A 24,726-nucleotide genomic window follows, 5' to 3' on the forward strand; every position below is an offset into this window, starting at 1 on the left:
GCCTAGATAGATTTTCTTTGTAGTTATCTAGCTTAAGTTTTGCTGAGCTTCTTGAGTGTGTAAATTTGTGTTTTCACTAAATTTGGAAATTTTTCAACTTTTTTTTCAAATATTTTTTCTGTCCCATTTTCCTCCTTTTCTTCTTAGATTCCAATTAAATATATGTTAAACATTTTTATATCATCCCTTAGATCCCTGAGGCTCTAGTCATTCCTATTTCAATCTTTCTTTTTCCTGTTTTCTCTTTTTAATCAGATAACCTGGCTCTATCTTCACTCACTTGTTAAACCCTTTAGTGAAATTTTGTTTATATTGTATTTTTAAGTTTTATTTCAGATATTTAATTTTCAGTTCTATAATTTTTAGTTTTTTTTTACAGATGCTATTTTTCTTCTGAAATTTCCTATTTGTTTATTCATTATGAGTATATCTTTATTTACATTATTGAGCATATTTATAGCTACTTTAAAATCCTTGTATGAGAAATTTAATATCTGGATAATCTTGAGTTTTGTCTCCCTTGATTGCCTTTTCTTATGAATATGGGAAAATTTTCTGTCCAGTAATTTTGAATTGTATCTTGGATATTTTGAATGATTCATTATAGACTCCAAATTCTGTTGTATTTCTTTGAAGACTATTACTTTTTTTTTTTTTAATTTGGCAGACGATTAACTTGGCTGTATTCACACTCCAAATTTTCTCTCCCCCATGGTAGGTGGCTGCTGAAATCTCTTTTCAGTCTTTTAAGCCTTGGGTGGACTGTTTAGAGTCCTGCCATAACAAAACATACTTCAAATGTCACCAAGAGATTTAAACAGAGTTTATACTCAGAATTTGGGGCTCCCTCTCTCTGGCTCTTTCTTTCATGACTTTCCAGCAGCTGTGGTAACTCCAAATTCTGCCCTGTGATTCTCTATGCCAGTAAGACTGCAGGTTTCTAGCCTGTTTTTTTTTTCAATCATCCTATATGGCTTACTTTCTGGCTAAAAGCCATATAAAAAGAATCAGAAACTCAGTGCTATTCCCTTCTGCTAAGTGTAGATGCCTCAACTCTAGTTTTTGCCTATTTTTGGTTTTTCTCCAATGCCTTCAGATGTGTTTTTTTAATATTTTGTCCTGGGTTTGTAGTTATCTGTATATAAGTTGATTTGATGGGAGTTCTGCTTTGTTGTTAGTGCCATCAAGTCAATTCTGACTCCTAGGGAACCTGTGTACACGAGAGTGGAACCCTGTGCAGTCTTTTTGCACCATCCTCTTATCTTCCAGCACCATATCAGATAATGCTTTGCTGCTATTCATATGGTTTTCACAGTCTTTTTTTTTTTTTTTGGAAGTTGTTAGCCAGGTCCTTCTTCCTAGTCTGTCTTAGTTCTGGAAGCTCTGCTGAAACCTGTCCACCACACTTGATGCTGCTCGAATTTGAAATACTGATGGCATAGCTTTCAGTACCACAGCAACATACAGCCACCACAGTATGACAACCAACAGATGAGAGGTGTGGTGTTCCCTGACCAGGAAATGAACCTGGGCTGAGGTGGTGAAAGTGCTGAGTCTTAACTACTAGACCATTAGGTCTTTGATAGGAGCTAATTGGCCAAAATTGGAAGTGGAAACTCTTCACCTTTCTTCTTTAAATAGAGTTTTCTCTGAAGTAACTCAGAATACTTAAGAAACACTCACTTAATAATCCTTGTAATAGAAAAGGTATATAGTATTAACTCTACTCTTTCCCTTCTTCAGATAAGGAAGCAGAATGCACACAGTTCTCACAATACTGCAATGAAAGTGTAGCCACAGAAATAACATTTATATATTCCCTTGGTTATTCTCATAAAAAGTCTTTGAGGATGCACTACACAAGTTTACTGAAAATGGAAAAGGCGTTGAATGCTTGATTTCTCATTGGAATCAGTAGAAAGCAGTTCAGTATAGTGGAAGAGCACGGCATTAGAGTCAGACATATTGGAGGTTAAATACTGGTTCTGCCACTTACTAGCTGTTTTGACCTTGTACAAATTATTTAACCTCTCTGAGCCTCACTTTCCCTATCTTTAAAATGAAGTACCTTTCACAGTTATAACAAGTGATGTTCACTATGTTCTTGGTACAGGCTCTTAATAAATAGTAACCATGGTAGTCATTATCTTCCTGGTCATCATTATAATTGCTGAGTTGAAGTCATGGAGCAAGGAGTTCTACTCCAGTAATATATTTTCAATATCATCTGAAAAGCCTTAAAGAGAATTTTTATTTTGCTCCAGCCTGTGCTTTTCTTCATCTCCAATAAAAATAGAGTCCATTTAGATAATTTCATAACTTTGCCAAATAGCTTTTATGCACCATTAACATTAAAAGTATGTATTAAACTTGACGTGTACTAACATGCTTTACAGAGCAAATTGAGCAGATCTTATTTAAGGTTCTGAACTTTTACTGCATGTTTCAGTTGGTAAAGCAGGCACAGAGAGATCCCTTCTATGGATCCTGTTTGTTAATTTAGGAGCCTGGAGTGAATGAGTGGCACATGATTTCCATGACTGAAATGGGGCCTAGGTCAGATAGGAATTCATGGTTTTACACATCTTCCCTTCTCTAACCAGTGAATCATGTGTAACTAAATATAGCATTGATGATTATAACTTAGAAGATTGTATTGCTAAGAATTTTGAATATCTTTACTTCTAATTTAATGTCATATTTTTTTCTTAGCTTTTAGTTTTAAGATAAAATGGTAATTGTCATCCACTGTATAGTTACCAACCATCTCAAGGGCAATAATGTAGAAGAGGCAAATTGCAAATACTAAAAGGCAGTATATTATATATTATTAGTAGTCATCAGTGTCTAGTACACATTACATGCTTAGGAAATCTTTTAAAGAGGACCTGGAATTGTATTTAGAGTTATGTACCATTTTAGAATGTACCCCATATTTAAGACTCAATTTGATGATAACATAGACAGCATGTTGTAAAAATGGGGCAAAATAAAGGACATTGGAGAGGTTCAATTTGGTCATTTCTAGTGATCTAGGTTCTGAGACCCCTGTGCCTTGCCAGGTTTTAAGGGCATACGTCGTACTTATTGACACATCACAAGGATATTATTTTTGAAAATAAACACTTATTTCTATCTATATATATTAAAAGTATAAAAGAATCTAAATTTAAAATAATTCTGGATAATTGTCACTGTGCAGGAGAGAAATTAAATATAAAAATACAAGTAAACATAGAAACTCCTACAACTTGAAATAGAAAACTCAATGAAAAAATGAGCAGAAGGACTTGAATAGACATTTCTCCGAAGAAGATATGCAAATAGTCAATAAGCACATGAAAAGATGGTCAATATCACTAGGCATTACGGAAATGCAAATCAAACCCACAAAGAGATACCACTTCCCATCCATTAGGATGACTATTAATTAAAACACACACACACAGAAAATAACCAGTGTTGGCAAAGATGTGGAGAAGTTGGAACCCTTATGCAGTGATGGTAAAATGGTGGAGCCACTGTGCAAAATAGTTTGGTGGTTCTTCAAACGGTTAAACATAGAATTACCATGTAATCCATAAATTCCACTTCTAGGTATATACTCAAAAAAATTGAAAGCAGGGACTCAAACAGATACTTGTACACCAGTGTTTATAAGGGCATTATTCACAATAACCAAAAGGTAGAACACCCAAGTATCCATTGATAGATAAATGGATAAACAAAATGTAGGATATACATATAATGAAATATTATTCAGCCTTAAACAGGAAATAAGCCTTGACACATGTTTACAACATGGATGAACCTTGAAGACATTATACTACGTGAAATAAGCCAGACACAAAAGACCAAATATTGTATGATTCCACTTGTATAAGATACCTAGAGTAGTCAGATTCATAGAGACAGAAAGTAGAATGGTGGTCCCCAGGGGACTGAGGGTCGGGGACAGGGAGTTATTTAATGGGTATGGAGTTTCAGTTTGGGAAGATAAAAAGGACTAAAGATAGATAGTGGTGATGATAGCACAGCAGTGTGAATGTACTTTATGCCACAGAACTGTACACTTAAAAATTGTTAAAATGGTAAATTTTGTTATGTATATTTTACCACAAAAGAAAAAAGAAGAATAGAATAGAGGTAGACAGAAAAGTTAGGTGAGAAGATTGTGAAGGAAAGCCAGGGTAAGGAAACTGACTGAAACATTTTCATGCATCACTTTTTCTTCCCGTTTTGCCTTTGTTTGTTCAGGGTTTACAAGGACCCCCTGGGAGTACAGGAGACAGAGGACTTGCCGGAGAACCAGTAAGTTGATCTTTAAACTTTTCTAATGGTGTTTTTCCCATAATGCGCTTTTACCTTTCTGCTATTATTGCTCTCTTGTGCTGTGGCTGGTATGTTTTTGCAAGCAGCATTTATCATGGACACCTATTTATAGAGAACAAGTATTTTGCTGTGAACTTAGTCTTTAGTGCCTCCCTGGTTTCATATAGTCAGATTTGGTCCTGTTTTTCTGGAACTGTTAAAATTTCACAAATTTCTATTTTCAACAAAGATAACTCTGTTTATTGAATATTAGAAATTTTCTTTCTGAATGGCTTGCTGTTCATAATAATAATTATGACACTGCCACACACAAATGCACAATCACATTTATGAGGCCAACTCTGTAATAAAAGACCATATGGAGAAGCCAAACTCTACATCTCATGGGCCAAAATGTACAAACAAACAGAGATGCTGTTACATCAGTAATACAAAAACTTACATCACAATTTTATAAATGTGATTCACTTATAGAGTTTCCATGGAAAATAGATTGTGAAAGGGAAAGACCTTGTCACATACCTTCTTTCTCACAATTTATTCTTTATTGCCTATGAAGTCATTCTTCTGGTTAATGGTATCAGATGTAATATGCTGTAACATGCTTCTAAGATTTACAATACAATGTAGTCTTTCAGACTATTGGGCTGATCCTATCCGTGAGTTGATACACAGGTTTACAGGTGGCCTTTGTGTTATTCATTCAGCTGGTAGCAAGTGGAAAATTCTAACAAAGAGTTATTCTTAGCAAACTGTGTCCATTTCCTCCTTCACATATTTAATCTATAGTATAAGCGCTCCAAACAATAAGTAAAGATTTAGCTGTTTATATAATTCTTTCCAAATAAAGAATCTTAGACATGGTGTTGATTTTATCAAGCTGAATTTTTCTTGGTTTTCTCCCTATTTTGCATCTTTTAGCTTCCCATCCCAATTCTAATATTTATTTGATCAAAAATAATGCAACTTTCCTTAGCATTGTTTACTTAAATATCTCTTTCTTCCAAAAAGTGTGTGGCTCTTTGAAGTCAGAATTATTTCTTTCACCTTTGTAATCCTCTTTCCTGGCATAATGTCTGGCATATTGTATCTATCTAATGTATGTTTGTTAAACTGAATTAACCAAAGGTCATATATACAAAGGCATAATCATTAGCCATATTAGATGAAATGAAATGGAATGAAAACTAATTTAATCTTAATAAACAACACATCTAAGTAAAGTGTGTCAGTAAAGCTATAGCAACAGCAGAGACAATATCTCAGGCTTTATACAAGAGAAGATTCATTACTGTAGCTGTAAATGATGAAATGGCTTCATAGCACTTAAAATTGACGTTCAGGTCACACACATGGTCACTGGGGCTGGTAAATAGAAATCAATTTATGATTTGTTTCATATATTTGAGCTGCCTGGTCAAATCATAGAAAAGAAAAGAACAGAAATAATTTGGTAAAATGAAAGACACAGAAGAGATGTTGAAACATATTTATATTTTGAAAATAATAAAATAGGACTACAGCTTTTCTATAGCCAGTACCTTTTAGAGTATCTCTTTTTCCCAGACAAGATGCAAAACTGGTTTGCTCATTGCAGTGCAAGTATTGGGATTTGGATAGTTGACCATTCATTCATTCAATCAACAAATACTTATTAAGAACCTGCACTTGGGGACCAGCCCAGTGGCGTAGTGGTTAAGTTCACGTGCTCCACTTCAGAGGCCCAGGGTTCACGGGTTCAGATCCAGGTGTGGACCTAACACTGCTCATCAAGCCACGCTGTGGTGGCATCCCAGATAAGATAGAGGAAGATTGGCAACAGATGTTAGCTCAGGGCCAGTCTTCCTCAAAAAAAAAGAACCTGCACTTGGATTGTAGTAGTAAGCATGGAGTTTCCAATCTAATGATAAAAGTACACATTCATTAAATAATCACAGAGATAAATGGGTAATACAAACTGAGATAAATGCTGTAAAGTATAGGAATTCAGTTCTAAGAGAATGTATAACAGAGAAACTGTCCTGATCTGAGGTTAAGAAAAGCTTCTGAGCTGTGATCTGAAGGATGAATAGTAGTTACCTAGGCAAAGATGGAAAAAGGTCATTCCAGAGAGAAACCATGAGCTGGGAGGAAGCCCTAAATATTTGAAGATCTAAAAGAAGGCCAGCATGGCTGTGGCACAGAGAGTCAGATGGGAAGTAAGTGCAAAATGAGGATGGAAAGGGAGGCAAGGGACAAAACACATGCAGCTTTATAAGCCCTGTTCCCAAGGGATTGTATTTTTATCTTAAGAACAAAGGGATGTCGTTGAGGGGATAGGGCTAGTTTTATGATCATATTATTGTTTTGTAAAGATGACACAAACCAAATTGGCAGGGACCAATAATGGACAAGAACAGCCTTCTGTTTCAATAATCCAGATAAGAGATGGTAGAACCCTTTTGATTAGCAGATAAAAAAAGTAGATATATATAAAAGATTCAAAAGGAGATAAAATCAACAGGACATAGATATCATGTATCTGAAGTGTGATTCCTAAGTTTCTGGCTTGAAGAATTAATGAGATAATGATATCACTTACTGAACTGGGAATACCAACAGAAATCTGGATTTGAGAATGGAAGATTGTAAATTCAGTTTACCTATGTTGAATTTGAGGTGTCTTTGAGAAATGTGAAGTTGGCATTTGGGTGTGGAGCTCAGAGCAGAGGAATGTGCCAAAGTTAATATTGGAGTCATTGGTCTAGCAAGAGAGTATGAAAGTGAGAAAAGGATCTAAGGCTGAGCTTTGAAGAAATTCAACATTTTATAAATATTGGTAGAAGAGGATGAAACTGCAGAAGAGGTAAGAGGAAAATCAGATATATAAGTTAGGAGTTCAGCTCTAATCATAGCCTACCTTAAACTCTTTGTGACAATCTTAGATTCCTTTAGAAGTATGTAGGCAAGACTATGTATTTAGATCAAATTTACAGCCCTCGGCAGGTTCAATAAGGTTGTACTGAGTCCTAACTACAACCATTCATTTATGTATGTATGGCTGTTTTCACGCTATAATAGTAAAGTTGAGTAGTTGTGATAGAGACCACATGACCCACAAGCTGGAAATACATATTATCTGGCACTTTAGAAAAAAGTTTGCTGACTTCTGACCTAGATTTTCATCACATTTACCAAAAAAAAGTCCAATCAATGCAAAACTGATACCTAGTGCTCCTAGGTTTGTTCAGTGCAGAACTGTATATAGTGGGCTTCAATAAGAGGAAAACGGTGGGAATTTTTCTTTTTCTTTCTTAGTTTCTTTTACTCAGAAAGCTTGAGCAGAAAAAAATTCTCCTGACCCAAATAAATATTGTTGATATCTCTAAACGTTGAAAACTGCCTTTAAAAAAGAGAATGAAGGGAATGCTACAATCTTAAACAATTAATTCTTGGTAAACTTGCTTCAGGATATCCCCTGTAATTTAGAAAACTATTATTTTCAAGGTGCTCTTCCTTAGTTGTATGAGAAGTCACTTCCACATACCTCAAAAGATAATTAACATGGTTCTCAGGTTAATTAAAAGTGTATAATAAAATCTCACTCAGTTCCACATTAAATTAGTTATGAAGATATACAAAATGGCAACAGCTCTGGAAATAAAAAATAAAAGAAGACCGTATATCAGTGTCTCAGTGGAATTTTGACAGTACTAAAATCAGACAAAAATAGCACCCACAGAAAAAGCTAGAGGAATTTCACTTACAATATGATTGTAAAAGTCTAAATACCAAAAAATCAAGTAAAATTCAACTATATATAAAGAATTATCCACCTCAGTGAAGTGAAACAAGAAATACAAAAAAAGGAAAAATTACTTAATATTAAGAAATTCATAATATAGCATATCACAGATATAGTGAAAAATCCTAAAAACAGGTACTAAAGATTCAACAACCATTTTTGATTCATTAAGAATCATAGTAAAATGGTCTCTGATCTGAAATGTAAGGAGCTTGGAAGCTATTGTTCCCCTCCTTAAAACATGGAAAATGCTGAACAAACTGAAAATCAGCAATCCTTCTTCGGTCCTTTAGAGAAATGAGGTCACAGGACAAACTGCTTCCGTGAAACCTGGAGAGACAGGAAGATACAGAGAATCACAGCTTACCAGAAGCAGAAGCCCATCGCTGGATGAGAGGAGCACTTTAAACTGTAATGGACAGCTTGCTGGAGATACAGTGTAGATTATCTTGAATGTTAAAAAACTCAGAGGGGACCCAACTTGGGTGGGACCCCACAAGTTCCTGAGTTTTAACCACCAAGAGACCTGCCAGATTCTCACTATAAAGATCAGAGGAAAATTCATTCCTACTTCCAACCTTGGGAGGGGAAAAGCAACCATTGTGAAACACATCCAGAGTTCTCTGTTCTCCTTAACAAAGCTTGCCCTCAGGGAAACTGTTTTATCAGAGCCTAACCTAGTGGGGTTTACCAAAGCCTAATGAGCTTAGGAGAAGGGAAATTCCCAGCTTGAGCCCCCTCTAGCCCTTGAGTGGGGAAAGAAAAATATTCATCTCCGGCCTTTCTAGCCTCTGACACAAGGAAATGAAATACCCACCTCAGGCTCACTAAAAGAGTGAGACCTAATCAGAGAACTACAGAAAACTTCCAATCCCCCATAATTTACCACCACATTAATAGGGCTCCTGTGTAATAGCAGAGGATTACAGCTAAAAGAACTGCATACACAGACTCTTTTAAGGAATCTCAGGAACCCTCAAGAAATCCTGAGGATAACAGACAAGACAATGACAGTCACAGTAGGAGGGAATTTTAGCCTCTGACACCACAGTACAGTAAACAGTAAACACAGCCTAACTCCTAGCCAGATAACATAAAACCTTACACTAAAGGCCTGTTTGCCTCTTGTTCTTTTACCTGATACATCATGTTTGGCTTTCAAAAAAAAAAATTATAAGACATGCTAAAAGAGAGAAAACTTTGAAGAGACAAGGCAAGCATCAGAAACAGACTCAGATATGGCAGAGATTTTGAAGTTCTCAGACTTCAGCACCCATCTGTCAGTAATTGAGAGATCCAGCAAGTAGATAATCACTAAGGATAGTTGTGCTGAACAGCACCATGAGTAAACTGGATAAGCTTGTCAATTATAGACTAATCCAATAACAACAGAATATACATTTTTCTCAAGCTCCCATGGAACATTCACCAAGATAGACAGATAGACCATGTTCTGGGCCATAAAACACAACTTAACAAATTTCAGAGAAGAGATAGCATACAAAGTATGCTCTCAGGCCACAGTGGAATTAAACTAGAGATCAATAACAGAAACATAACTGGAAAATCCCCAAATATTTAGAGATTAAACAACATACTTCTAAGTAATACATGAGTAAAAGAGGAAGTCTCAAGAGACATTAAAAAAATATTTTGAACTAAATGAAAGTGGAAATACAATTTATCAAACTTTGTGGGACGCAGTGAAAGCAATGCTCAGGGGGAAATTTATAGTGTTGAATACACATATTAGAGAAGAAAAAAGATATGAAGTCAATAATCTAAGCTTCCACCTTAGGAAACTAGAAAAAGAAGAGATAATTAAACACAAAGTAATTAGAAGAAAATAAATATTAAAAATCAGAGCAGAAATCAATTAGATTAAAAACAGGAAAACAATAGAGAAAATCAATGAAAAAAAATTGTTCTTTGAGGAGATCAATAAAATTGGTCAAACTCTAGCCAAGCTAACCAAGAAAAAAAAAAAAAAGAAGACACATTGCTAATATTGGAAATGAAAGAGGGCTCATCCCTACCAATCCCATGGACATTGAAAGAATAATAAAGGAGTACTATGCCTAACTCATTCTATGAGGCCAGCATTACCCTAATCTCAAAACCAGACAAAGTTATCACAAGAAAAGAAAACTACAGACCAATATCTCTCATAAACACAGATTCAAAATCTTCAGCAAAATACTAGCAAATCGAATCCACCAATATATAAAAATAATTATACACCACAACCAAGTGGGATTTATCCCAGATATTCAAGGCTGGTTCAACATTTGAAAATCAATTATAATCCTTCACTTCAACAGACTAAAAAAGAAATTATGATCATATAAAATAAATGCAGAAAATAATTTGACAAAATCCAATGCCTAGTCAGAATAAAACCTGTCAGCAAACTAGGAATAAAGGGGAATTTCCTCAGTTTTATCAATAACATGCATAAAAAACCTGTAGCTAACACCATACTCAGTGGTGAAAAGCTAGATACATTCCCTCTAAGAACAAGGAAAAAAAGAAAGGATGTTCCTTTTTTTTCAATTCCTATTCAGCATTGTACTGGAAGTACTAGCTAATGCAATAAGACAAGAAAAGGAAATAAAAGATTGGGAAAGAAGAAGTAAAAGTATCTTTGTTTGCAGATGACATGGTTGTCTAGATAGAAAACCCCAAAGAACTGACAAAAAAACTCCTGGAACTAATAAGAAAGTATAGAAATGTTTCAGGATATCAGGATACAAGATTAATATACAAAAGTTAGTTCCTTTCCTATATACCAGCAATAAGCAATTGGAATTTGAACTTTAAAATGCAATGCCATTTATGTTAGTATCAAAAAAAAAGAAATAGGCTTAAATCTAGCAAAATGTATACAGAATATGAGCAAACTACAAAACTCTGATCAAAGAAAATCAAAGAAGATCTAAATAAATGGAGAGATATTCCATGTTCGTGGGTACAAAGATTCAATATTGTTGGGATGTCAGTATGTTACAACTTGATCCATAGATTCAATGCAATTCCAGTCAAAATCCTAGCAAGTTACTTTGTCAATATTGAGATTCCAAAGTTCACATGGAAAGGCAAGAGATCCAAAATAGCCAGCATCATATTTGAAGAACAAACTCAGAAGACTGACACTACCCAACTTAAATGCTTAAAGTAAATCTACAGTAATCGAGACAGTATAGTACTGACAAAAGAATAGACAGATAATTGGAACAGAATGGTGAGCCCAGAAATAGAACTCCACAAATATAGTCAACTGATCTTTGACAAAGGAGCGAAGGCAATTCTATGGATAGTCTTTTCAAAAAATGATGCAGGAACAGCTGGATATCCACAGGTGAAAAAAAAAAAAAGTAGATCTAGACAAAGACCTTTCACCTTTCGCAATAATTAACTCAAAATGAATCATAGACCTAAATATAAAATGCAACTATGAAACTCTTAGAAGATATCATAGGAGAAAATCTTGGTGACCTTGGATATTGGCAATGAGTTTATAGATACAACACCAAAAGCATGATCCATGACTGAAAAAGTTGATGTTAGACTTGATTTAAATTAAAAACTTCTGCTCTGTGAAAGACATGTAAGAGAATGAAAAAAACATGCCACAGACTGGGAGAAAATATTTGCAAAACACATATCTGATAAAGTACTTATATCCAAAATACAGCAAGAACTCTTAAAAGTCAACAGTAAGAAAAAAGACAATCTGACTAAAAAGAGGGCAAAAGATCTAAACAGATACCACACCAAAGAAGACATACAGATGGCAAAGAAGCGTATGAACATATGCTCAACATCTTATGTCTTTAGAAAATTTCAAATTAAAACAATGACATACCATTACACACCTATGTGAATGGCTGAAATCCAAAGCACTGACAATACTAAATGCTAGCAAAGATGTGGAGCAACAGGAGTTCTCATTCACTGCTGGTGGGAATACAAAATGGTATGGTAATTTTGGAACACAAATTGGCACTTTCTTACAAAGCTAAACACATGCTAACCATACAATCCAGCAATCATGCTCCTTGGTATTTACCCATATTAGTAGAAAATTTATGTCTACATAAAAATCTGCACATTAATATTTATAGCAGCTTATGCATAGTTGCCAAAAATTGGAAGCAACCAATATGTCCTTCAAAAGTTAAAAGGATAAACAAACAATGGAATATTAGTCAGCAATAAAAAGAAATGGGTTATTATACCACAAAAAGACATAGTGGAACCTCTGAATATATCCTGCTACGTGAAAGAAGCCACTCTGAGAAGGCTAACTACCATATAATTTCAACTTTATGACATTCTGGAAAAGGCAAAACTATAGAGATAGTAAAAAAAAATCGTTGGTTGCCAGGAGTTAGGGGAAGGGGATGAGAGATAAATAGGTGGAACACAGGGGAATTTTAAGGCAGTGAAACTGTTTTGTATGATACAGTAGTGGTGAATACATGATATTGTGCATTTCTCAAAACTCATAGAACTTGTGCAACAGAGTTTACTAATGTAAATGAGTAACTTTAGTTAGCAATAATGTATCAGTATTGGTTCATCAATTGTAACAAATGTACCACACCAATACAAGATGTTAAATAGTAGGGGAAACTGGGCAGGAGTAGTAAATGGGAACTCTCTGCACTTTCTTTTCAATTTTTATGTAAATCTCAAACCTCTGTAAGTCTATTAGCTAAACCAAAATATTGTAGTAAAGTCAAGCATGTTCTGTAATGTGGTAATGTATCTTATATCTGCATTCAGCCTGCTAGGAAACACCAAAATACTAGAAGCATAGGAACCACAAGATAAACTTGCCAACTGTCACTGTATTATCTAACATTATTCAAAAAGTTATAGCTAGTGTAGTGGGATATGATGCAGAAATGATCATATAAGGAAAGGAAAGCATTATTATTTAGACAAAATGCAAATAAACCCAAAAGACTTAGAAAACCCAAAGACTTAATTCTGTTTTTTTCAACTACCGAGAGAGAGTAATATAATGGCAAGACATAAAATAAACATTTTTTAAAAATCAGTTTTCCTATATGCAAGTAATAAACAGAAGGGTTATTCCACACACTAAGAAGAGGTTCAAGAATTTAACGTTTATGCAAGAAGCTAATCATTCAATGTTTGTTTACTTAAAATTGTACTATTCCGTATTACAGTGACTGAGATTTCCATAAAGGTCCCAACATGCATTTTATTGCACCTTAGTCGATTATACCACGTTACATCTATTCATGTGAAACGGAAGAATTCTCCAGCTGGCCGCACTACTGCAGTAAAGGATGACATCAGGCAAAGACCAACATATTTTTATTTCATTGGAGACCATATATTTGCTTTTTAAAAGTGCTATTTTGTTTGTCACATGTTTGCCAGGAATATTAAGTAGATCTATAATTGTCATACCCATTAAATAAGATAACTTTTGAAAGCACTTACCACAATATTTCATAGTTATTACATGCTTAATAATGTATTAGGGAATGAAAGAATGAGAGGTACTGTCCTTTCTTTCCTTTTCCTTTTCTTTTGAATCCAAGCATAACTTAATATTATTTACAAAAAAACACAGATGAATCAACTAAAGATATATTATGTTTATACAGAGAATAAAGTAATACATTGATAAATGTATTATGTATTATATTACATATGATATATTATAAATTCCATATTTAGATGCATATGTCAATTGAAATATTAGAATAAGATTTGATTCTCAGACCTTAAATTTTATTTTAATATATAGGGACCACGAGGATTGCAAGGTGATCCTGGAGCTCCTGGAGAAATGGGTGCTGAGGTAACTTTTTTGTGGCTCTTTTTAGTCAGTACTCAATACTGTTGTAAGACTTCCCTAAGGTAAAGTTGATATATTAGATATATATTTTGGAGAATAATTCTATAGTGTTTTGTTTCATATTCAGAAAATAAAGCCTAAAATTCCATTAAAAGCAGAGATGACTGTTGTATGAACCTAATTTTATACATGTAAAGTTCTCTTAACACCTCATTTAAATAACAGAGTGAATAAAACTTCCCTTCTCTGATTTAGAGTTAACTTGAGAGCCCTTCACTCCAAGATGTTCTATGTCCTTTCTAGAAGAAGATTGAGAAGTGTATCAGAATATATTTTGGAATAATAAACCACACTTGCTACAATTATAAAATCCACTTACTTCATTTCTGTTGTCTGTTAACTTTAGCTCTAAATAAGTTAGACACACTCTCTCCTCCCTTGGCGTCTGTGAAACCGCTCTCTCTCGGTTCCGCTCTTTACCTTCTGATTAGTCTTTCTGAGTCTTGGTGTGAAACTGTCCTTCCTCTTCCTCAGTTTAGCAATTGTATTATCTCAGTGACTTTAATTACCAACATAATTCTGATATCTCTCAGCTTGATAGCTCTGACTCATGCCTCTCTCTTCAGTTCCAGTTATTGATTTCCTCTTGTCTTTTACATATACACCTGGATATCTCACAAACATCTCAAATTCAAAATATCTAAACCGAACCTATCACTTTCCCACTGTTCCTCCTTTTATTCCCATCTCACTGAAAGATATTCCTTATGCCCAATAACCCAAAACTGAGAGTCGTCCTAGACTACTCTTCCTATTTCATCCTCTCCAGTCAGCAACCTTCTCCCTTTGAATAAGCCCCCCTAGTGTCTCAACTCTGTCCTTTCCTTTTTATTTCTATTGCCAGTGCTCTAGTCCTCTGCTCTTATTCCGTGTCTCCTCCAACTCCCATCATTCCTTGGCTACTTGTTGCCAGTGCATCTTTGTCATATCATTTCTCTCCTTGAAATTTTTCAAGGGTTCTCATAGCCTTGAATGCCAATTTCTCAACATAATAAATAAGGTTCTACATTATCTAACCTCTGCAGACCTGTTCAACAACATCCCAATGAAACGTTTCTCCTCCCCCATGTGCTTTAGATTTGTTGACCTGTTTTTAATTCCATGATTCTCCCATATTTTCTTGCTAGGCACTTTGCATCCACTGGGGATTCAAGGATGACTGAGATATGGTCCCCAACTCCTTCAGGAGTTTATAATCTATTCCAGAAGATAGTCATATAAAAGATCACTATATTGTAGTGTGTTAGACCCAAGGATGGAGATAATCACAGGGCAATATAGGAGTACAGCAATGGGCACTTAACCCACCTGGATAAGGGGAAAAAGAAGACGCGGGGCGGGGGGAGGCTGCAATGGTGTGAGTTTTAATGAGTAGGAGTTAGCCCAGAAAAGGCATAGTATAATCAGGAACATGCACACATGTAGCAATATGGATTCTTTGATGCTTAAAATCGAAGCAAGGAGGGATAATAGATGAAGTTACACAGAAATGGCTAGATCATGAAAAGTCCTGTTTCCTCTGTTAAGAAGTTGCATCTTTTTAAAATCTTGTAGGGTATAAGCAGAGCAGTGATAAAATCAGATTTTTATTTTTGGAAGATAATTCTAGCAGCCGCGTGGAGGATGTATTTGAAAAGACAAGAGTAAAGACATGTAAAAGGCTGTGGCATTCAGCCAGGCAGGAAATGATGGAAGTCTGAACTAAGGTAGTCTTGCAAGAAAGGACAGGAAGAGGATGGATTTGAGAAATGTTTTTTATATAAATTCTGCAGAACCTGCATCTTTGTGGGATATGGAAAGTAAACGGGAAAGAGAAGTCAAAAATTATTCCTAGACTTCTAGGTCATGCAACAGGATGGTTGGCAATACCCTTTCCTGAGACCAGAGAAGAATGTTAGAGAGATTAAGGTTATAATCTGCTAATCTGCCCAAAGTAAATGGTTAACAAGTAGCAGAGCCTGTCTTTGAATTCATATCTGACTCAAAAGCTAATGCTGGTAACCTACATCATGGTACATCCTCTGAGCCTAAAGAAAGCTGAGAGAAGTCATACCTCATAACTTAAAGATTTTTAATAGAGTAGGAGACAAAAATTCTGTTGTGATAAGAAGTAAGCATTGAGTAGGTCAGTTGAGGAAAATATGCTGGTTTAGAATAGTGGTTGAGGTTGATATCAGAGAGAATGACTAAAGACAAGTAAAAAAGCAGATGTACCTCACTAAAGTCAAGCTGAAGTAGGAGATTGTGAATTTGTATTATATTGATAATAATAGCTAACAATGGTGGAGCACTTCCTATGTGCCTAGCAGTATTTATGTGCTTTACCATATTAATGAATTCTCACGACACCCTATGAAATAGATGCAGTTATTATCCTCATTCTGCAGATGAGGAAACTAAGGCATGAAATGGTTAAATAACTTGCTCAAGAGTGATAGCTGGTAGAGTCTACGTTTAAAATTAGGCAATCTCTCTCTGCAACCCATTCTCTTAGCCACTATGCTTCTCAACAGGTGATGATGCCACTTTGCACATAAGTAATTTTTTCCAACAATATTCAACTTGGAATAGAAATGGAGAAGGTGATTTAAAGTGCTAATCCAAGATTGGTGTAAGAAATGAGGTACCACAGAGATCAGAAGATCAGCTATTGGATTTAGCATAAGAAAGGGATAAAAGAAGCTAAGACGAACTGACATATTGGGAGAAATTAGGGATTAGAGAAAGTCTGTGATTTTAAAAGCAATTTTGATGTGGAAGAGGTCCTGAGAGAGTTTCAATTCTCCCTCTTAGAATTTTAATCTTCGCGTGGGATATTATTAAATTCTGCGGTTTCTGAGGCAGAGCAGAAACCCAGGCATTCTGTCTTCATAGTCCTTCCTCTTAAGTAGCGTGCTATACTGCCTCCCATGACGGTAAAGAAGTCACAAAGGTGACCAACAGAAAACTTTAAATAATATAGCTATTAAAAAAGTAGTGAAATGATGGTAAAATGGAGGGAGTGTAAGGGAACTAAACTTTCGGCAAGGTGATACATGAAGAAGTAGAGGTATACTTCTTGAGTTATAGAAGCAACCACCAGAAGAACTAACAACGAAAATTGTTTTATAAATCTTGCCTCTGAGGAATAGGACTGTGACTTTCTGTTGTCAGTCCATCTGTACTGTCATGCGTGTATAGCTTTTATTTTGAAAAAGAGCAAAGTGAATATGGATTGCGAAAGCTGAGTCAAAATGGAAAACTGAACTTCCTCTTATCTAAAATACTATAAGGGCGTAAAAGATATTTTAATCACTAATAATTACAAGGAAGATTATCAACCATGGATGAGAACTATTGAGGAATCCCCGAAAGATAGAAAGCAAACAGGAAACTTTTGATTAAGATAGTATTGTGAGTTAACGCTGCAAACTACACACACAGAGAATGAGGGAGAGAGAAGCAGGAGATGGGAGGGGAGGGAACGGAAAGGAAGGGGAAGTGAGGAAGGGGAGAAGGGGGAGGCATGCTTAGCATGCTCAAAAACAAAAACAGACAAAAAAATACCCATAAATATCTCTGAGATATGAAAACCAATACAATAGCAGTTGTAGGAGCTCCAGGCCTACAAATAGCCAGAGGTTGCAAGAAGTCGTATGTTTTCAAAGTAAAAGGAACCAAATGCTTCCCAACTGGACCCACACATGAAAGGAGAGTCGAAAAAATGCTATATAAATATATTTATCTTTTATAATGTGAATAATTTCATATCTTCTTTGTGTAATATATTTTGTAAAACCAGTAAACAAAACCAAATTTTTTTAAGGAAGTGTGTTCCAGAGGGCTGAATGGAAATAGATAGGAAGAGTAAAACGTGAAAACAAACAGAGAATAGTAAAAGTAAGAGGGTAGAAAATTAGAAGAAACAAGATTTAGTTAGTCCTTGACCAAGGATTAAATGGTGAAAAGAAAGATTAGAAGAAACAAGTCTTAAAAGTCTTGATTTCGGGTGACGTTGTGTTGGCATTTGAACATTTAAAAGGTCTCAGAACTTATCTGGTCCTATGCCATGAAGTTTATGAATGGGCAGCAAAGACCCTTTCTTGGACATAGATATTTTAGCCTTGAGCTAAAAATTATTACTGGCTTCTTATGAGGCTGTTATTGCCTTTGTAGTTGGTGGAGGAATGTTTACCAACAATGTGTCAAATCATTCTCTTCTAGGGCCTTTCGGGTATTGAGGGAGAATCTGGTCTGCAGGGCGAGCCAGGTGCAAAGGTAACCTTCCGAAATAGGAAAGGGGAGGGTCTCTAAACTTTCACTATTGAATCTCTTATGTTTGCCACGTTTTGGCAAACACCCATCACCTTGAAAGCAGGTGAAAGAGAGCAGATAAAAATGGGAAGTATTCTCAAATGAGTCAGAAAAAAATCGTTGTCAGAAAAAATAGTATCTATGTATGTATACAGATATGTGTACATATATATATATGAGGGAGGGAATACATGTATATATGTATATATGCACACATATACATGTATACACATGTACATGTACATATATACATGTATAAGGGAGGGACTACAAATGATAAAGCTAATGGGGCAAAATATTATCAATAAATTAATCTGGAGGAAAGGAAAAAAAAATAGGAAGTATTTTGGAGCCACTATCCTCATGATATGCCCTCCACAATAGACACTCAGTTTTAGTAGTAAAGAATTTAATCTTTCCCTTTATTTCTTTAGGGAGATGTTGGACCTGCAGGCAGTGTTGGGGTTGCTGGGGAACCAGGATTACGGGTAAGTGCCCACTGGAAACCATTTTAATACTCTGGCCCACCTATTTCAGAGGCTCCAAACTTATCCTAAAGACTTCAAAAATTGCATAATAAACCTTTATGGTGCATTATAGAAAATGTTTGTTTTTATTTCATAATTTCAAAAGATGCATGCCAAACCTTGTTCACATTGTAATTTAGTAGCATTTAGAGTCCTAACCTCATGCATCCTTTTCTCAGAATCAGGTCTGCTCTGCAGACCCCTTGCCAAATATGTGGAGTTACTGTGTTTGGCACTAATGTTAACATTAAGAAGAAATTCTCAAACACTAGTGATCAACTCTCAGGATGTTTCCTGACCTAACAAGACAGAAAAAAGAATAAAATCTAATTTATGTTTAAAAAAACTGCAACTAAAAACTAGAGTCATGCAAACTTAAGATTCAAGGAAATAATTGTAAATAGTTGTAATTAGATAGCTTGCGGAAATTGCTCTAATATAAACAGCCTTTAATTTTAGCTGTGGTAAGTTTTTTCCCACGATAACAGTGCCCAAAGTACTTTTAAGAGATATTTGTTTACTAAAAGGCAAAGTAGGGAGATATATTTTGTATCCGGTTTCTTTCTTTTTCATTTTCTGTTCTTATGCAGTGGGGCAGGCAGTGTGAGCTCAAGGTAATGGAAATGTCAGTTGGGGGAGCAACAGGCAACTGTGAAGATGGACTGACTAATTTACTGTTAAATAGTTGAGGTAGCAAGAGAGTCAGTACTAGTTTAATAGCTTCCTAAAGCATGGCTCTGCGTTTCTGTAAGTTCTGTATCAGAAAGATAGCTTCTTGATGTACCAGGGCCTTAAACATTGCCTCTCCTCTGTAACAGAGAAAATGCAGACCCTAAAAATCTGGTATACTGATTTTGACTGAGTTAACTTGTATTCATCCATGTAAATTCAGTATGGCAAGGTACTTTAATTTTATGATCTACAGTATTTACAGTCCTTGAGCTCAAAAACACAGGTCTAGCTGTATAAATTTCCAGAGCTAACAAATGAATATATATTAACTTTAATTATCTAAAAGTTATTAATATTATGGGATCATCTTGTGTTTGAATTTACAAGTCTATGACTCTTTAAATCATCTTCAGAGCTATTCTAGGCAAATTAAATCATGCTTATTATACTGTCAAATACTCCTTACAAATACAGTAGAAGTAGGAACATGTACATAAACCTTCTACTCTCTATAGATACCATGGGCAAAACATAAATTAAGATAAATGATTTAGCAGAATAATAAATCTTACTGTTTCTGCTACAAAATAGGGTGAACCAGGAGCTGCTGGAGAAGAAGGTCTCCAAGGAAAAGATGGATTAAAGGTAAATTATACTTTTTTTAGTTGTTTTTGTGAAATCTTTAAAATATTACACACAATTATTTTTATGTGCCAAACAAAAATCTGCTTATTGTGTGGCATAATTATTTCACTGCTTTCCCTTTCTTAAAAATTTTTACTGGGTTACAGGGGGATCCAGGAGAAAGGGGATTTCCTGGAGAGGATGGAGAAAAAGGAGAGACAGGCTTACCAGGGGCTACAGGGCCTTTGGGTAGACCAGGTCTAATGGGCCCTCCGGTGAGTACTGCTGGGTTCATTTTCAAATACTCAGTGAACTCAGTTCTCTGTATAGGTACACACACCCACCCACACACACACACACACACACATACACACACATTCTGACCACCTTATATGTTCAGTGGGTAATTGGAGGTGTGGACCTGTGCCTTGAGAGAGGGACAAACCAGGGACTGATTATCAGCCTTCCTAACATCCAAAAAGAAAAGACACTTTTTCCATGTGTCACACAAGGCATTGAACTTTTTTTTTCTCCAGCTTTATTGAGATATAATTGACATATAACATTGTGTAAGTTTAAGATGTGTGACATGATGATTGATATACGTATATATTGCTAAATGGTTACCATAATAAGGTTAGTTAACACATTCATCACCTCGCATAGTTACCTTTTCTGTGTGGTAAGAATTTTTAAGATTTACTCTCTTAGCAACTTTCAACTATGCAATACAGTGTTATGAAGTATAGTCACCACGCTGTACATTACACCCTCAGAACTTATTCATCTTATTACCACAAGTCTATACCCTTTGACCACCTTCACTTATTTCCCCCATCTCCCTGCCTTTGGCAACCACCAACCTACCCTCTGTTTCTGTGAGTTCAGTTTATTTAGATAACACATATATGTGAGATCATACAGTATTTGTCTTTCTCTGTCTGACTTATTTCACATAGCATAATGCCCTCCAGGTTCATCCATGTTGTTGCAAATGGCAGAATTTCCTTCTACCTATGGCTGAATAATATTCCATTGGATACATAAACCATATAATATGCACCATATTTTTTCAAATATTAGTTGACTGTATATACATGGGTTTATTTCTGGGCTCTTGATTCTGTTTCATTGGTCTATGTGTCTGTTTTAATGCCAGGATCATACTGTTTTGATTACTATAGTTTTATAGTAATATAGTTTGAAATTAGGAAGTGTGGTGCCTCCAGCTTTATTCTTCTTTCTCAAGACTGTTTTGGCTATTCGGGTCTTTTGCAGTTTCACATGAATTTTAGGATTGTTTTTTTCTGTTTCTGTGAAAAATGCTGTTGGAATCTTGATAAGGATTACATCAAATCTATATATAGTTTACTTCGGATGGTATAGACATTTTGACGATATTAATTCTTCCTATCTATGAACGTGAGATATCTTTGCATTTATTTGTATCTTCTTCAGTTTCTTTCATCAATGTCTTTTAGCTTTCAATGTACAGATATGCACTTCCTTGGTTATATTTATTCCTAAGAATTTTATTGTGTTTGATGCTATTGTAAATGGGATAGTTTTTTTTCTTTTTCAGATAATTCATTGTTAGTATATAGAAATGCTGTTGGTTTTTGTGGGTTGGTTTTGTATCCTACAACTTTACTGAAATCATTTAGTAATTCTAACAGTTTCTTCATGGAGTCTTTAGGGTTTTCTGTGTATTAAGATCATGTCATCTGCAAACAGAGACAATTTTACTTTTTTCCGATTTGGATGCCGTTTATTTCTTCTTCTTGCCTAATTGCTCTGCCTAGAACTTCCAGTACTATGTTAAATAAGACTGGTGAGAGTGACCACCTTTGTCTTATTCCTGAGCTGAAAGGAAAAGCTTTCAGCCTTTCACCATTGAGTATGATGTTAGCTGTGGGTTTGTCGTACATGACCTTTATTATGTTGAGGTACATTCCTTCTATGTCCAATTTGTTGAGAGTTTTTATCAGGAAAGGTTATTGAATTTTGTCACATGCTTTTTCTGCATCTATTGAGAAGATCATATGGTTTTTATCCTTAATTCTATGAATGTGGTGTATCACTTTGATTCATTTGCAGATGTTGAACCATCCTTGCATCCTTGGAATAAATCCCACTTGATCGTGGTGTATGATCCTTTTAATGTGCTGTTGAATTTGGTTTGCTATTATTTTCTTGAGAATTTTTACATCTATATTCATCAGGGAGATTGGCCTATAGTTTTCTTTTCTGCTAATCTTGGCCTCAGTTTGTCCTTCTTTTCTGGTTCCTTTAGGTGTAAAGTTAGATTGTTTATTTGAGATCTTTCATTTTTTCTTAATGTAGATGTTTATAAACATTTCTCTTAGAACTGCTTTTGCTGCATCCCATAAGTTTTGGTATGTTGTTTTTCCATTTTTGTTTATCTCAAGATTTTTTTAATTTCTCCTTTGATTTATTCTTTGATCTATTGGTTGTTCAGAAATATGTTTTTTAATTCCCACATATTTGGGAATTTTCCAGCTTTCCTCATGTTATTATTTCTAGTATCATATCATTGTGGTTGGAAAAGATACTTGGTATAATTTCTGTCTTCCTGAATTTGTTGATACTTATGTTGTGGCCATATACATATGATCTGTCCTCAAAAATGTTCCATGTGGACTTAAAAAGAATGTGTATTCTGCTGCTATTGGATGGAATGTTCTGTATATGTCTGTTAGGTTCATTTGGTCTATAGTATTGTTCAAATCCATTGTTTCTTTATTGATTTTCTGTCTAGATAATCTAGCCATTGTAGAGAGTGGGGTATTAAAGTCTCCAAGTATTATTGTATTACTGTTTATTTCTCCTTTTATTTCTGTGAGTATTTGCTTTGTTTATATAGGTGCTCCAATGTTTGGTACATAAATATTTGCAATTATTACGTCATTGATTAATTGACCCTTTTATCATATATAATGACCTTCTTTGTCCCTTGTGACTATTTTTAGTTTAAAGTCTATTTTGTCTGATATAAGTGTTGCTACCCCTATGTTCTTTTGGTTACAATTTGCTTGAAATATCTTTTTCTCTCCATTCATTTTCAGTCTTTTTGCATTGTTAAAGCTTAAATTAGTCTCTTATTGGCAGCATACCATTGGATCCTGTTTTTTATCCATTCAGCCATTCTGTGTCTTTTGATTAGAGAATTTAATCCATTTATGATTAAACTAATTAAGTAAGGACTTTATATTGCCGTTTTGTTAATTGCTCACTGAGATTTTTAGATCATTTGCTCTTTGCTTCCTCTTTTGTTCTCTTCCTTTGAGATTTTATGACTTTTTGTAGCAATATGCCTTGAATCCTTTATCATAATCTTGTGTGTCTACTGCATGTTTTTCCTTTGGGGCTTACATAAAATATCTCATAACATCCTATGTTGAGCTGACAACAACTTCAATAGCAAACAGAAACTTTATACTTTTACTTCTCCATCACCCCCCTAAAATTTTATGTTTTCAATTTTAGAATTTATGTTTTGATATTATGTATACAATAACAAATTATTGTAGGTATAGTTATTTTTAACATGTTTGTTTTTTAACTTTTTGACTGCAATTTATGTACCACCATTACAATGTTAGAGAATCTGGCTTTGGTTACAGTCATGTGCTGCCTAACAACATTTCAGTCAATAACAAACCACATATACAATTGTGGTCCTAACTCCATATACAACAGTGGTCCCATAAGATTAGTACCATACAGCCTAGGTTTATGTACCACCTAGGTTTGTGTAAGTATATTCAATGATGTTTGCGAAACAATGAAATCTCATGACACATTTCTCAAAACACAGCCTCCTCGTTAAGTGACACATGACTGTATATGTTTACCTTTACTTATGAGTTTTACACATTCATGTGTTTTTACGAGGTTATTTACATCCTTTTATTTGAGCTTGAAAAGTGCCCTTTAGCATTTCTTGTAAGGCAAGTGTAGTGGTGAAGCATTCTTCAGCTTTTGTTTGTTTGGGGAAGTCTTTATTACCCCTTCATTCCTGAGGGACAGGTTTGCTGGATGTAGTATTCTTTTTTGACAAGTTTTTGTTGTTCATGTTATTGTTTCAATATTTTGAAGATATTATCCCAGTCTCTCCTGGACTGAAAATTTCTCCTGAGAAACCTACTTGTAGTCTTATGGGGGCTCTCTTGTATTGACAAGCTGCTTCTCTCTTGCTTTCAAAATTGTCTCTTTGTCTTTGACTTTTGACAATTTAATTATAATGTGTCTCAAAGTAACCCTTCTGGGTTCAACCTGTTTGGAGTCCTTTGGACTTCATAAATCTGAATGTCCATTTCTTTCCCCAAGTTTTGGATATTTTGAACCACTATATCTTTAAATAAACTTTCTAATCCTTTCTCTTTTTCCTCTCCTCATGGTATTCCCACAATGCATACATTGTTTCACTTGATGCTGTCCCATAAGTACCATAGGCTTTCTTCACTCTTTTTTATTCTTTTTTTCTCTTTGCTCCTCTGGATATTTTCGAATGACTTATCTTTGAGTTCACTGATTCTTTCTTCTGCTTAGCCAAATCTGTTATTGAAGCTCTC

General features: G+C 35.0%; 1 protein-coding gene and 1 long non-coding RNA gene across 19 annotated transcripts in view; one reads left to right on the forward strand and one right to left on the reverse strand.

Annotated features, from left to right (window-relative positions):
- Positions 1–24,726, forward strand: part of COL24A1 (collagen type XXIV alpha 1 chain) — a 349,220-nt gene that overhangs the window by 224,572 nt on the left and 99,922 nt on the right. For all 18 annotated transcript variants that reach the window (XR_011438845.1, XR_011438846.1, XM_023641737.2 and 15 more), the window contains 6 exons: positions 4,258–4,311; positions 13,905–13,958; positions 18,219–18,272; positions 18,743–18,796; positions 20,099–20,152; positions 20,299–20,406. Coding sequence is in view for 16 of the 18 variants with exons in the window: in XM_023641737.2 (XP_023497505.1) it covers positions 4,258–4,311; positions 13,905–13,958; positions 18,219–18,272; positions 18,743–18,796; positions 20,099–20,152; positions 20,299–20,406 (378 nt within the window). In the remaining 2 variants the exon portion in view is untranslated. The remainder of the gene's footprint in view (positions 1–4,257; positions 4,312–13,904; positions 13,959–18,218; positions 18,273–18,742; positions 18,797–20,098; positions 20,153–20,298; positions 20,407–24,726) is intronic.
- Positions 1–24,726, reverse strand: part of LOC138924141 (uncharacterized) — a 59,417-nt gene that overhangs the window by 13,896 nt on the left and 20,795 nt on the right. The window lies entirely within an intron of this gene.

The sequence above is a fragment of the Equus caballus genome, chromosome 5 (genome assembly GCF_041296265.1).
Source record: "Equus caballus isolate H_3958 breed thoroughbred chromosome 5, TB-T2T, whole genome shotgun sequence".
Taxonomy (NCBI): Eukaryota; Metazoa; Chordata; class Mammalia; order Perissodactyla; family Equidae; genus Equus; species Equus caballus.